The 14460-nt window shown below is 44.0% G+C and overlaps 1 protein-coding gene across 1 annotated transcript; it reads left to right on the forward strand.

The window, feature by feature from the left end:
* The first annotated feature begins 7641 nt into the window (after nucleotides 1-7641).
* tada2a (transcriptional adaptor 2A) lies at nucleotides 7642-14116 on the forward strand. The gene is made up of 15 exons (XM_057050009.1): nucleotides 7642-7726; nucleotides 8178-8284; nucleotides 8398-8457; nucleotides 8529-8620; nucleotides 8784-8941; nucleotides 9339-9427; nucleotides 9599-9671; nucleotides 9752-9815; nucleotides 10427-10470; nucleotides 12083-12193; nucleotides 12437-12508; nucleotides 12807-12939; nucleotides 13218-13261; nucleotides 13475-13554; nucleotides 13772-14116. The coding sequence occupies exons 1-15, from the start codon at nucleotides 7702-7704 to the stop codon at nucleotides 13955-13957; spliced, it is 1338 nt and encodes a 445-aa protein (XP_056905989.1). The 5' UTR covers nucleotides 7642-7701; the 3' UTR covers nucleotides 13958-14116.
* The last annotated feature ends 344 nt before the right edge of the window (nucleotides 14117-14460 follow it).

Consider the following 14460-nt stretch of genomic DNA (forward strand, 5'->3'; position numbering starts at 1 on the left):
ACGTTGGCAACAGTGCGTGCGAGAGGAGCGAGCGGCAGGGTTAGGCATGCAAATGTCATCCCTGCTGGACCTGCTTGTTCGATGAAAGTAATAAATAAAAGATTGATCCAGCACCACAACTCCAAATCTGTCATGCAAATGTAAACTCGGTGCATGATAATGTACGTGCTGATCAGATCAATCCCTTATAGCAGGCAGGCTGATGAAGGGTGAGTCGAGTTCATTAAGTATTGCCCAGTCTTTAGTCCAGGAGGTTGATTTGTAGAACTTTAATCCTTCTCAACAATCAGTCTCTTCATGTCTAACCATAGAAAGTCTACAAGACCTGGCTAAGAATATAGCTCTATAGAATCACACATAAAATTGTATAAAATATATCATGTAAAAAAGCAAACTTAATAAAGGCTTCCCTCAGATTTATAATACCATAGAGATAGTTAATTGGAATATGGCTGTTTCTAGACTTTACGTATCATTCAAAAAGGAATTTTTAAATGTTTGTTATATTTTCCATACGACTCTTGGTATCCTATTAACAGTCAACCCGTCGTCCATATTTGGCTCATAAACCCGAATTCACATTTGAAGAGGTTTTTACTCCTCCCCGATGTCTTGTTGAAAAGCAGAGTTAAAGAGATTTGCTTTTGGAAAAACAAAGTTCCACTGCTCAACGTCAGTTTCCACAACAGTACTGTAGTACACATCATGTCAGAACTGCTTACTCAGGGAAAATGTGCCGTGTGTGGAAGTTGCGTTGCATCAGCCAAAAGAGTGGGGAAAAATAGCTTTAGCATGCGAAGAGCGCTCCGCACGATGTGAGCCAGGGGCAGCTCTTCAGCAGCGAGGCCACAGACGCACATGTGGTTTTGATCGGCTCACGTGCGACGCCGAGGCCAGTTAAAGCACTGTACACAATAATCACTTTCAATACCAGGAACAAGGACCGCACGCCAGATCGAACTCAAATACCTCGATCCCGGTCCCTGTTCCCAGTCCTGTGGGAGCACTGTTCCAGAACATCCAGTTCTGTACTCATGTACTTAAACTGCAGTGATATTAGTGCCTGCGGCTGAGGAACAGTTGCATTAGTCTTCTGCAGTTTTCAAGTTGTTATTTTTAACACTCCCGCACCTCTGCAAGATCAGACATGTGGCATACACTCCTCACTTGATCAAACCACTGACACCCCCCTTCTAAAAGCCTTCTTTCATGCTATGTGGATGTTTCAGCCTTGTGCTTGGTTTAATTCTGAGCAGTGTTGGCGTATCATCACACGCTAATGTAAATCTGTGTCAAGCTGTTTATTTTTCTTATTTAAATAAAGCAACAGCCCAACCTTGTTGCCTTTTTTTTCCACCTCCGGTATTTGCAGTTCCCCTGGTTCTCCACATACATTGCGGAGAACCAGGTTTTCAAAGCTTTATTTATTGAAAACAGATGTCACCTCTAGCCTAATAGCAGAGCGACTGAAACAGGAAAGAAGTGAAGCTGAAAAATGACCTGCACATCGCTTACAAAGCTGCAAACGTACCATAATTATGAGAGTCAGATTACAGCATATGGGACGAGGCTTAACTGATAAAAACATGTAGTGGTATTTAAAAATTTTAATCCTCGGCAGCAAGACCCCGAGCATATAAGAAACCGCCCATGCATTGCCATAATGATTTATTTAAATTTTAGTCAGACATTCCAAATTTCCAAAAGACGCTATGCATTTTGAGTAACATAAAGCGCTGCTAAACTGGACTGATTTAAGCAGCATTATTGACTTAGATTATGTGCAGTTAAGCTGATCAGTGCCACATACAGTATATTTATCTATATTTAGGAGCGGGCTAAAGCAGTTAATGAAGTGCAATGGAGTAAAACAACTTTTACAGAGTAGAAGATTAGTAAAGCCCCCAGATTCGTCAGGTCCTCACCCTTGTTCCTGTCATGTGTGTCTCTCTGACCTCTGATGTCATTATTCTCCACTTGCTGACCATGAGCCGATAGTTTAAATAGCACATATAATCTTGTAAAGTGTCAACTGGAGGAAAAAACCCTCACATTCCCCCACTCAACAGCTGGCTAATCCTCTCTAGTGATTTAGAAAACCCACCGTGGACGGATGGGCCGGGGATAGTCATATACGGTCCTGCCCGGTCGGGAGAAAACGGCGAAGCCGAGAGGTCACAACCCCGAGCTGGTGTCTGCACGGAAAAGTCTGGTGCAACGTCTGCACGCCGGTGCCTTTATCACTTTGTGTCTCCGTCTCGTGACCCCGACGGCCAATGGCCGCCCGCTCTAACATACAAAGAGCAGGTGGCGACCAAGAATACTTTCACTCCATTCACACTCTGCATTCCAGTATGAGAGGAGGGCGATGATGCGGCGCATTTCTAGCAAGCTGTTGGGAGCTCATGCAGGAATGCACGTAATGTGCACAGACGGATTATAATAACCAGGCAGCAGGACGAAGGGGTAACACATTACTAACAGTTTTCCAAGCTAAGTTCTTCCAGGTTCTAATAGCAAACCTCTAAGCAAATTAAAAAAGATTGAAAACTATATTATTATATATTATTATAATATTTTAGGTTATAATGCTGAACAAGTTTAAGTTATTGTACTCAGAATGTATTAGTTGAGGTCCAAGACATTTATGGTCCAGCTACAGAAGTTCCTATTTTTATATATAGAGGAGAAAAAATGATATTGTCTCGCGTGATCCCTCGCTGTTATTTCTGTCCATTATCCCAAATGTCACTATGGATAATGCACAATGCACGCCATCATTCTCCTCCCAGATTAGGCCGAGGGGGATATTGTGTTAGGGATCCCTCTGCGCTATACCGAGGCCCGGGCGGGCTGAACCCGGCCACAGAGAGCAGCACTAAACCAACAGGACCGTGATGCCTCTCCAGAGGTCCACTGGGCCAGCCCGAGCGTGGAGACATCACGGTTCCAGCAGCCGATGCGTCCTGACAGTGTTGTGCCAGATCCGCTCTTCTGTACGAGGAGGATAGGAAACGCGGTGCTGCCCGTGCCGGGAACTGTTCTACAACCGACAGTTTGGCTGCACCCGGGTCTCAGAAGTCTCTTCTCCACACACTCAGCAGAGTTGCCTGTTGTTGGCCTTCCTTGACAAGGATTTTCCCACAAGTGGCATTATTTATTCATGAAACAAATATCTACAAGTCAGGGGAGGTGCTGTCTAACCCAACAGCGCCGTGGTGTCATTGATGACATCATTCGCAATTAGGAAGAGCTCAGCTGTCAATCAGAGGCTCATTCTTTGTGGAGTCAAATAAGTAATTAAAAAAAAAAACAGCACAGGAGAAGTGGCTAAAACAGTCATTTGAGAATAAGGTCCAAAAGTGGAGGCGCTTGTTGGTTTGATTGGAGTCCATCAGCAGAGGGTTTATAGAGCTGCTTTATCTTCACCATCTTAGAGCTCGTCGTCTTTGTTTGCAGTTGATGGGTTTATACGTGAGGACAGATGAGAGAAAAAGAGAAAAAACTGATTGAAGCGAAAGACTGAGTTGGTGTCATTGTGGTCGCTCCAGGAGCAGCTGCTCTGTGTCGTATCTGATATCCCGGTTTCCTGAAGTTGCATCACTGACGTCACACAGTTTGTTTTCTGAAAATACTGAGGTATACAGAGGGTCTGTGCACATCTGGAGTCTTGAATTGCATTTGGGTTGAAATGAGTGATACATAAAGATGCTTAAAAAGAGTATTTAAAATTCAGCAGCAGAACTTACAGCTTCCTGTACTGCTGTGGAACCCAGATTGTTTGAATTAACCTCCTCCGACAGGCTGTCCCACGACACGAGACATCATAACACAGCCATTCTGTATTTGGACACGTGTTTTTTCAGGGTCGTGGTATCGAAGTTCACAGTGTGGGAACCACTTGTGTTCCACACCCACTCTTGGACCTCTGTGAACTCTCAGTTTTACCTTGGCCGTGCAAAGCGGATGTCCTACAAACTGGGGAGGGGGAAATTATGAAAATAAACAGTGATGACACATTTGTGTGGGAGTCATCGGTCTTCGTTATTCCACTCGTATCTCCAGCAGCAACTTCTGGATGGTTTTCTCGACGTTTATTTGGCACAGGAAATGCTCGTTTACGCAGCAGCTCTTCTTTCCTTGAACATATAAATCAGGGCCTGATCTCGGCACTCAACACAAAGGGAACGTGTACAACAGGAAAATGGAGTTTAACAGCTGTTCTCACAGTGACATAAACATTCTTATCTGTAGTTTCAACAGTGCTCTGTTGTTAAAGTCGCATATTTCTATCATGAGGCAGTTTCGCAACACGTGAGGATCTCCTGCAGACCTTTGCACCAACAGCTGTAAAGGTCACTCTGTCTGATTATTACTAAAGAAATGCTTAAAGCTGGTTATAATGTATCTAACCACCAGCTTGAGTGAATGCAAATTAATTCAACTTTAATTTTCCCATTTAACTTAGAAAAGGAAAGGCTCAAAATCCACCAGGACCACAAAATCCCCTTAATCCAAACCAAAAGCACCTTATTGATTACTGTTAATTGCATTTAAAGAAGAATGTGAGGCTCTGCATCAGCTTGGAATACACGTAGTGCCATTAAGCAACAAGCAACAGCTCTTTATGTACATAGCAACCAGTAATTTATTACTTACTTTATTATACAAAAACCAATGCTAAATTATGCTAGCACCAGCTCTTGCATAGGTCTATATTTATCCTTATATACATATGATAATTTTAGGGGGGAAAGTAGATGTAATGAGAAATTAAGGAACATTTTAGTTCCTGATGAAACAGAGCTCTTTGTTCACTTTGAGCCGTTGGGAGTGCTTGAAATATAGTGCAAACAATCGAGCTTCAGCATATTTATGGTATTAAACTGTCACTCTGACAGTGTATCTATGTCCGTGGAAGTAATTCCCTTCAACAGATGGGTGCCACAAAAGATGGTGCGTTATTTAGCAGTTACCACTTGGATCAAGAAGCAAATAAACCTGAGCTGAATGCTGCGAGTAATTAAGACTGCTGCTCACGTGTCGTTAACGCAAAGCTTGAAAAAAGCTATTTTCAGTGGTGATCTTCAATCACTAAAGCAACCCGTAAAGCAAGGCCCTCGACATTTATGAGCACGCAGCCATTCAGGAGAAGATTTTTACATTATTCAGGTGTAAGAGCTGATTTAAACTCTTAGCTTTTGTTAAGTGTTAATCTCGTTTTAGAACACTTCCATACAAAGATCTATTTAACTGTCTTTATTTGAAAGGCGTGTGCCAGATGCCTTTTTCTTTTGGAGGGGGGCCCTCATATTGAAATGGCAGCAGCTGGGAAGTGCTTTGGTGAGGCGAGGGAGTGGGCAGAGCTTTTTTAAAGATGCAGCGGGAGGTGGGGGTGCATCTCTCCCTATTTTTTTTTTCGCCTTTATAATCTGGCAAACGTCAATAACGGAGAAACCCTGAGGCGTGCGGTCATTGAATTATGAAGGCAGTGCCGAGTCTGCAGGCCCGGCTTTCTAGACCTCGTTTTCTGGGCGTGAGTCGGCCGAGGGTAAGAGCAGATATGGGGGGGCTGTGGGTAGGAACCAGGGGGGTCGGCATGTGGCTGGAGATGACAGCAGGTCGGCCGCTCGCAGGCCGCGATGCTGCAGCCGGGCCCGTCACAGGGGAGCAGGAGTGTCACTCTGCCAGGGTGACATTATTTCCTTTGTTGGTCTCCATGTGGTGAATGGATTTTTCACACATTCACTGCCAGGTTTTTTCCCTTTTTTGATAGTTTGCTCCTACATATGCCGACCCTGGCGTGTCGAATTCACTGCGGAGAGGATCCCGCCTTGTTGAGGTTTGCAGATTGGACTCCTCCTAAAAACATCTGCTTGCTGTGGAGATCATTGGGGGCTGTAGTCTGTAGTTTCATTAGACAAGAGTGATTGATTGAAAGGTTTTTAAGGCTCAAATGATTCTATCAGTAGGTCTTTTGCAGGGCTGCTGTACCACCTTCCAAAACAATTTACTTTATGGATTTTTCTCTGTCCTCCTGACCTCTATCCCCACCTCTCCAACCACTTGGGATAAAATGACATGAAAAAAACGCACCCACTGTTTTCTCAGTTGTGTACATCTTGTGGGATCAAACGTTTTTATCTCATTTTATTTCTTTTTTCGTTTACTGTAAAGAGACCATTTTTATACACACCCCGCATTTGCCACAAAAGAGGGAAAACACACAGCGAGTTCCCAGGGAATTGTCAAACAAGCTCTAAAAGTACGCTGGAATTTCCACCGAGGATGAAGCTACAACTGTCCGTTCCAGTTGCACACTCAGAAGGGAGGCTGCTTTGTCATACCGTGTAGATCTGTGCTGCTCCGAGCTCTCACGCTGACTGAGCCTCTCCCAGGAGGTCTAAAGGCAGCCCCACAGGGTCAGGGGATGGGACGCTCGCTACGCTGCAACTGTCACTCTGGATCGTCCTCACTGAGGGGGCTCGGGGTAATTAGAGGAGGGAGAAAACTCGGCCCCAACTCCACGTGCACTTTAGAAATCAGAGTAAAAGTGCCTTCAAAATAAAGTGTAGCACACATCTCTGTGCAAGGGAGTGAGGAATAATTGTCATGATTCACATATGACAAAAGGCACGTGGTGGGTTCTCCACTGTTATTCTGAGGCATCTGGGTCCAATTCAAAGGGTCAGTTATGTTTCAAATATATATTACGTGCCATAGTCTTACTTTCATGTCTTTTCTGCTCTTGCTTGATCCCCAACTGCGCAGTCACCGTGAGTGTCCTTGAATAGCAGAAATTGTTTTTAATTGAGGGGCCAAAGCTGGAAAATGTGAAGGATCAAAAACCCAGACTGAGCTGTTTCTGACTTATATGTTTGGGTAAAGTTGGAACTGGATTTTATGGATGAAGACCAGTTGCTTTATATGAGGGTGCGATTTAAAGCAGTTTTGCAGACCTCCATCCATCCAGTACATCATTGGGGTGACCAAATATTGTTTTCGTGCGTGCACGTGTAAACACACAAAGACAAAGAAAAGTCCGGCGCGGCGTTTTTAATGACAGAAGTAGTGTTCGGTTTCCACCGTGTGGTCAAATTGAGAATTACCCGAAGTATCTGATTTTCTAGAGATGACGACATCCAGAGAAGTGCATTTTTTACAGAAATGTGATTTCCCCACTTCAGCCGAATGTGGAGTGCTGGAATGCGTGACTGGTGAAGTCGTGAGCTAAATTACATGACAATGTTGCGAATCACCGTTAAGGTTAAATATCCTCTAAAGACAGAATGATTTGAGTTTACTATATCCAGTTTGGTTTGATTCTCTCCTTTCATCCCTTTCAGGAAAGACTCACTCACTCACTCAATCAATCATACAGCAGCCGCTACTGGAAACAGGTTACAGGTTGGAAACGACGTTTCTGTCGTTTTTAATATTTTCAAGAGTAACAAATGAAACAAAAAAGCTTTAGTGAAAATATGTTTCTTGAAAAAAATATATCTTGAAACCATCAGTCCAGTTATCTGAAGAGATTTTTTTTAAATGTAATCTGGATTAGAAAAGCCTCTGATCTCAGGTGCCGTTTCGGAAGGATGGCCAGAAGGTGGCGGTAATGTCACACTAATGCACTTGCTGTCTTTTTAGGTAAAAACGAAGAAGTAAATCCGCGCTGGCGTTAGCTTTGATTCAACATTGCGCATGGAGCGATTGGCATCTTTTGGAAGTAAGTTAGTATTTAACATATCGGATATATAAACGCTCTTATGTATACTAAAACCTCTTGATATCTACTTGAACTATCGCAGTTTAGCCGCTTTAGCACTGCTCTTGCTAGCATTGTTTTGCTAACGTTAGCATGCACACTAACTACAGTTTGATGGATTTAAGTTACATTTATTGCTGCCGTCAGCTGTTATATTTGTGTTTTCATGGCGGCGTTATTATGTTCTGTGGGGTTTTCATATATTCCTGCTGTAGCATCCACATTTACTCATGTCTGAGCATAGCTAACCGTGAGCTCATCACCTGTAGTGGTTTGTTTACCATATACCGGCTCGATTATTGACTAATTTTGAGAAGACATGGTGATGTACCAGGACCTTTAAAATATTCCCATGTGATATTGTATTGTCGGGTGTTCATGAGTAAATATTGCAAATCTTTCAAAATTTCAGATGATCCGTTTGATAAACCACCATGCAGAGGTTGTTCATCCTATTTAACCGAGCCCTACATCAAGTGTGCTGATTGTGGACCCTCGCATTTTCTACTGTGTCTCCAGGTTAACATGTCACACACATGTCACACACCTGTCACACACATGCACAAGTGTTCTCAAAGTCACTGTTTGTTTCTAAACCTCACAATCTTACTGATGGAAATGTTTGCTTCCAGTGTTTCACCAGGGGATTTGAATACAAGAAGCATAAAAGTGATCACAGATATGAAATAATGGTAAGTGATTCAAGTGTGCTGTTTTATCTAATTGTGTACAAAGTTATACCTTGATTTTTGCATGAAATCAGACCTCTGACTTCCCCGTACTGGAGCCTGGATGGACGGCACAGGAGGAAATGGCTATATTGGAGGCCGTCATGGACTGCGGCTTTGGAAACTGGTGAGTGACCTCAAATATGGATTTCTCAGTCTCTTCTCCCTGCTGAGGAAATCGTTATGACTGCGGATTTTGATCTTTTTTGCAAATTTGTGATATGCTGGTGAAAAAAGTCTAATTTTATCTTATTAAGCTGGTTAATTTGATGTGTTTTCCTCCACTGCAGGCAGGATGTTGCATATCAGATGCGCACTAAAACCAAAGAAGAATGCGAGAGTCACTATATGAAGAACTTTATCAATAATCCACTTTTCTCCTCAACTCTGCTCAGCCTGCGGAAAACAAAAGACTCTCACTTTGCCGAAGGAGCGGTCCCTTTCAGACGTCAGTGTCCGCTCCATCTGCATTCTTTATTGTTGTTTCTTTGTTGACATGAAAAACCCTTTACATTTATCCCGCTCCTATAGGTGAGGAGCAAAATTTATATTTGTTTGTTTGTTTTCCACTCCTATTCATCAGTATTGAAGTCAGGTATCGCACTTTTTATTAAAAATCTGCAGAAGTTCTGCAAAAAACAGGAGAATGAAGCAGTTTAACAGTGAAGAAAATGTCTGAACTCCCAACTGGCCTCAGGTTGCCATGTGATTTAGTAATGTTTTGGCAAATTTCTGATATTTCCTATAATCGCAAATAACATTTATAAACAGCAACTAGCAAAGTGCCACAAATAACTGCTCAACAAACTCCATATTATGTAATATTCAATATGTCGCCACTCCAGCCTGTGACGACCCCCCTCGCCCCACGTTCGACTCCGTGATGTCTCGAGACATGGCCGGATACATGCCCGCCAGAGCGGACTTCATGGAGGTCAGGAGATGTGTCCGTCCTTGACTTTATTCTCTTTGTGCAAACACAGTCTGACAGCCTGTTTAATGGCTCACTGACTCATTTCCGTATTGTGAAATTACAAAGTGACTAATCCTGAGCGAGAGCGCCCCGCTGATAACATCGCTGAACGTTCTTTTATTGTCTCATTAGGAGTTTGACAACTATGCAGAATGGGATTTGAAAGACATCGACTTTGTGGACGATGACTCGGATATCCTTCGCGGTGAGACTTTTTTAATATGCCTCGTTGTAAAACGAATCCCTAATTTAAATCATGCCAATATTTTGATGTCGTTTTCTCAGCACTCAAGCTTTCGGTCGTGGATATATATCACTCAAGGTTAAAGGAAAGACAACGGAGGAAAAGGTAGGTCATTACATAATTTACTAAAGAAGAAATTCTTTTTATATTCATTTTTTATGTAATTTATTTTTTTTTTTTTTTTTAAAATTTCAGCATTGTGTAATGTCACCCTATTCTCACTAGATGGTGCTATAATCCACTATAATGTTTCACATAGTAGCAACATTGTTCACATATCTTACAAGAACACTCCATAAAACTGTCATCAGGGAAATGGATTATCATTGTAGAAACTATAAGAATCAGGCATATCATAAATTTAAACCACACTAGTGGCTACGGAGCCGTTAGGCTTCATTTCAGATATTAGGACTGCCCACCTGCTGGTTTTTATATCAAAATAGGAATAAAACTAAGGCTTCCTCTCATGTATGCTGTTAGTCTTTCATGCTGCTATCTGGCATAACTATTAATACAGCTACATCTTGACATCTGTCATTTTAATCAAGTTAAATAAAATCTATATGCATGTTTTGCACTATAAAAACGTATATGGCATATTTTTACTGGAATATTATCTCTCACTGAGACACCTCTCCCATTAGGAAATCCTCTCCGACTTGATTGCAAACTCTGCGATCTGTAATATCTTAATAAATCTCAATTTTCTCCAGGGTTATTCGAGACCACGGGCTGATCAACCTACGCAAATTCCAGAGTAAGTCTTCATAAGAAACTCACACGGGTTCAAATGCATTCATATCAAGTGTAGGAGGCATCTGATACCCACAGCCCAGATTCCTGTTCAGGGCTTCTATGGCCGTGTGAATTCAGCCCTGCTAATAACCACCGTTAGCCCCTCAGGAGGCTGCTACGTGGCTAAATGACCTGCATTCGTCATCAAGGCTACTCTCCAGAAGCTGCGTGCCGCCGCTTAATTGCTTTACTGTGAATAGATCTGTGTGACGGGTTCTGCCCCCATGATGACGGAAAAGCAGACTTCATTTATCGATCCACCTGTCACAGATTGTGTTTCTGCCAGCTCAATAATGTAATTCTTTTCATCTCTGGGGCCTTCAAATTAGAGGTCACACAGACGGCGAGCGGCAGATTAAATTCTGTGCCACCGCCTGCTTGTAACATTTCCACTTGTTGCCTGGCGCAGACTGTCGGCGTTCTGCCGTCCTTATTTACGTATGCTTCAGCCTCCATTTAGCCTTGCGCTCTTTCCTCCCTCCTCTCCCTTATCTCTCTGGTCTCTCAAGACAAAAGGGAACTCAGAGTAGCTGTAGAGCTGCAGACTGGTTGTCATGGAGACTGTCAAAGATTGTGTGACTCTACTGCGTGTGTGTGGCACATAATGGAAGCCTCTGAGGCTCTGGGTATCACGTTGAAGCTGCTCGAGGCAGATTGACCGACGTTTCTGGCGTTTTGAAGCATTCTGCCATTTCTGTGAGGCCGGTTCTAATAAACGATTCCTTTTTTTCTTTACTGCACAACCAGAGACGACTCGAGTGTTGGCATTTTTTCTAGGAGACACCGACAGCACCCTTTTGTAGTTCTATATTATTCTGTTTAGCCTGCGTTGGCAGCGGCTAATTAGGGAAGCTAACAAAGAAAGTGGCTCAACACACACACACACACACACCACTCCTTTCACAGCCTCACAACAGCTTCCTCCTCGGCTTTGACACTTGTCTGATATGCAGGAGCACGAATGAGACAAACATAACAACCTTCTCAGGGTGCAGATGCTTGTCGAGTGAGTTAAGTGGTAGCGAAAACACATCTGTTTACCAATACACTGCAGGAAAAACATCAGACATTCCGCTGCTCCTTTAGAAAAGGTTGGATACTTCTGCTGTTCTCTGCAGAAGTTTTGGTTCCTGACAGGGTCATTTCAGGAGGCTTTGTGCTTTCATGCAGCCAAATGTGTTTTATATGAACTTAAAAATTGCAAAACAAAGTAATTCATAGCAAAACATGTGGCGCGTGAGGTAATCAGGTCTGCGCTTTTGGGGAAAAAAAGACAGGTTCCAAAGTCCCAACACAGCAACCTCAAATGCCATAAAACCGCAGCTGCATAATATCCCAATGATGATACGCTTGTGGTAATTGGAAGCATTAGTTGTGGTTATTTACATGCACATAAGCTGTTGATTTAAGGCTACTTGCTAATGGCAGCTCTACGGTGGCAATTTAGACGCTGCAGCCCAGAGACAATCGAAAGAAGCCTCATCAAATGTCCTCAAGGTGACAGTCTGGTGGATTTCTATTTCACATTTTCTCCTGTTATGATTGTTTTTGTTTGTCCCGTTTTCTGCTTCCAGTGCTGGAGCGATGCTACCCGAAGGAAGTGCAGGAGCTTTACGAGGCCATGAGGCGCTTCGCCAGAGTGGCCGGACCGATGGAACACGACAAATTCATCGAGAGTCACGCGTGTTAGTGTATGGTCAGCGTGACCAGAATTTACTGGCACCCTGCTGGGTCCGCTGGAGACATCTGAAAATTGCTCCTTTGCTGCTGTAGCTGCTTATTTTTATTTAGCTAATGCTAGTAGTCTATAAATGTTAGCCAAGCTTTCCTTTTTAAGGTGCATAACCGCATTACCTCCTACATCAGTACATAAAACATCTGTACATATGAGTCTGTGTTGTAGTCCTGGCTTTGTCTCTGCCCTGCAGTGGAGTTTGAGCTGAGGAGAGAGATCCGCAGGCTGCAGGAGTACAGAAAAGCAGGCATCAAGTCCTTCTGCAGTGAGTCCACTCTGACCTTTTTATACACATTATTATTATTATGCATTAGCATGGAAATTACGCCTCTCTTCCTAGCTTAGCTGCAATCGTTTGACTTCAAGTTGTTTAAATTATATTCAGCAGCCAAATGTCTGCTGTCCACAGTGTTCGGCAAGCTTGACGCATGGCTCACAAAAGACATTTAACTTTACATTAAGACGCCACGGGCCTCCATTAACAAGCTGTCCATCATCACGTTCAGTGCCTGGGGTTGCATTTCAGCCTCGCCCATCACGTCCCGCTTTGCCTCCGCTCTCAGGTGCCAGAGTGTACGAGCGCGTCAAGCGAATGCGGGAGGACGAGCGGAGGAAACGAACCATGCTGTGCGACGTGCTGCATTACATCAACGACGGCCGAGCGTGCCAGCAGTGGCTCAGCAAGCAGGCTGCGATGTGAGTGTGTCACGGCGCCGCTGTCGAAGTGCCGCTCCCCGCTGACCTGCATCATCACAGGCAGGCCGGGACGCAAGAAGAGGCTTCATCTCACTTTGGCCTTAATTGGAAAATTTCAGTCATTTTAAATGGTATTTTTCCAGCGGAGGGTTATTATTTGGGCGGAATCCAAGTTTGTCTCGTTGCAGTACTGATGGTGACCTGCGGGTGACCGGGGCTCAGACGTGCACGTTTGTAACTGAGAGCGCAGCCGTGCTCATCTTATTTTGTGTTTACAGAGATGCAGGCATCACTCCAGCTGTCACAACAATCACGCCATCAGGTACGAATGCCCCTTCGCCACCCGCTGCTGCACAAATGCACATACTTTTACGTAATTACACTCAAAAATCCCCCCCCTCCTTTATTAAGCCGTTTAAAAAATAGCTGGCTTTTCTCAGCCTCTATAGCAAACACATGGGCGCACACTCCCACATGGCTGTATTTACACAGCGCTTACACCACCTTGACTGTTGTTTAAATTTCTCCTCGGCAGCAACAGGAAGGCGCAGCGCCCCCCCTCTGAACCTGACCGGTCTGCCGGGGACGGAGAAACTCAACGAGCGAGAGAAAGAGGTGTGGTGTTTTTGTCTTTTTAAGTCATGTTTTCAGGTCCCCAGTAGGAGGGCTGAATGACACCAGCGAGGCAGAACCAATATTCCCTTTATGGATCCATCAGGGCCACTGTTACTGAGTTCGGCACGTGGACGGTTTCATAGTGGAACGTCAGTGTGCACAGTGCTAGCTGCTAACGCTAAGGGTTTCTGACCAAGCCCTGTTGGTTTCGTCGCAGCTCTGCCAGGTGGTGCGGCTGGTTCCAGGGGCCTACCTGGAGTACAAACAGGCCTTACTGAACGAGTGCAGGCGGCAGGGCGGGCTGCGGCTGGCCCAGGCCAGGGCGCTCATCAAGATCGACGTCAACAAGACCCGGAAAATCTACGACTTCCTCATCAAAGAGGGCCACATCACTAAGGCTTAGGAGCATCTCGTTTAACAGTGGATTACTGATGTGTTTAGTGTCTCTTTTTGTCCTTGTCACATTGTTTACTGTTATTATTTTGACCATACATGCATTTGTTAAATCATTGTGCATTTCTGTCATAAATACAGGATGTTTAAATAAACCTGCATATTACCAGCAGTTTTTATTCAGTATTGTAAAGGTCTTGGAGTGTTATTCCTCAGCCTGCTCATTTTTTTAAGGTTATTTAGGCTCCTTCAATCGTTGCCGTCACACGTGACTGACCTGACATCCGTGACCTTAATGATAATAAACCTGTTGTCTGATCAATAAAACAGAAGAAACAAGCTTGGGGGGGGTGTCTGTACAACCAGGGCGTTTGACCTCTGACCTCTGATGGGCTCCTCTGATCAGAGCAGCCGTCCGGAATCGAGGGCAGATCCCCCCCACACACCAACCCACTGAAAGGATTTAACAGGATGTGAAGGGGAAGATGTTCAGATAAGCTTTTCCCCCCTTTT

The sequence above is a fragment of the Takifugu flavidus genome, chromosome 12, assembly GCF_003711565.1.
Source record: "Takifugu flavidus isolate HTHZ2018 chromosome 12, ASM371156v2, whole genome shotgun sequence".
NCBI lineage: Eukaryota > Metazoa > Chordata > Actinopteri > Tetraodontiformes > Tetraodontidae > Takifugu > Takifugu flavidus.

Coding starts and splice junctions, on each gene's coding strand:
- tada2a (XM_057050009.1), top strand. CDS start 7,702: ATGGAGCGATTGGCATCTTTTGGAA. Junction 12,940..13,217: donor CTCAGCAAGCAGGCTGCGAT/GTGAGTGTGTCA, acceptor TTGTGTTTACAG/AGATGCAGGCATCACTCCAG. Junction 13,555..13,771: donor TCAACGAGCGAGAGAAAGAG/GTGTGGTGTTTT, acceptor GTTTCGTCGCAG/CTCTGCCAGGTGGTGCGGCT.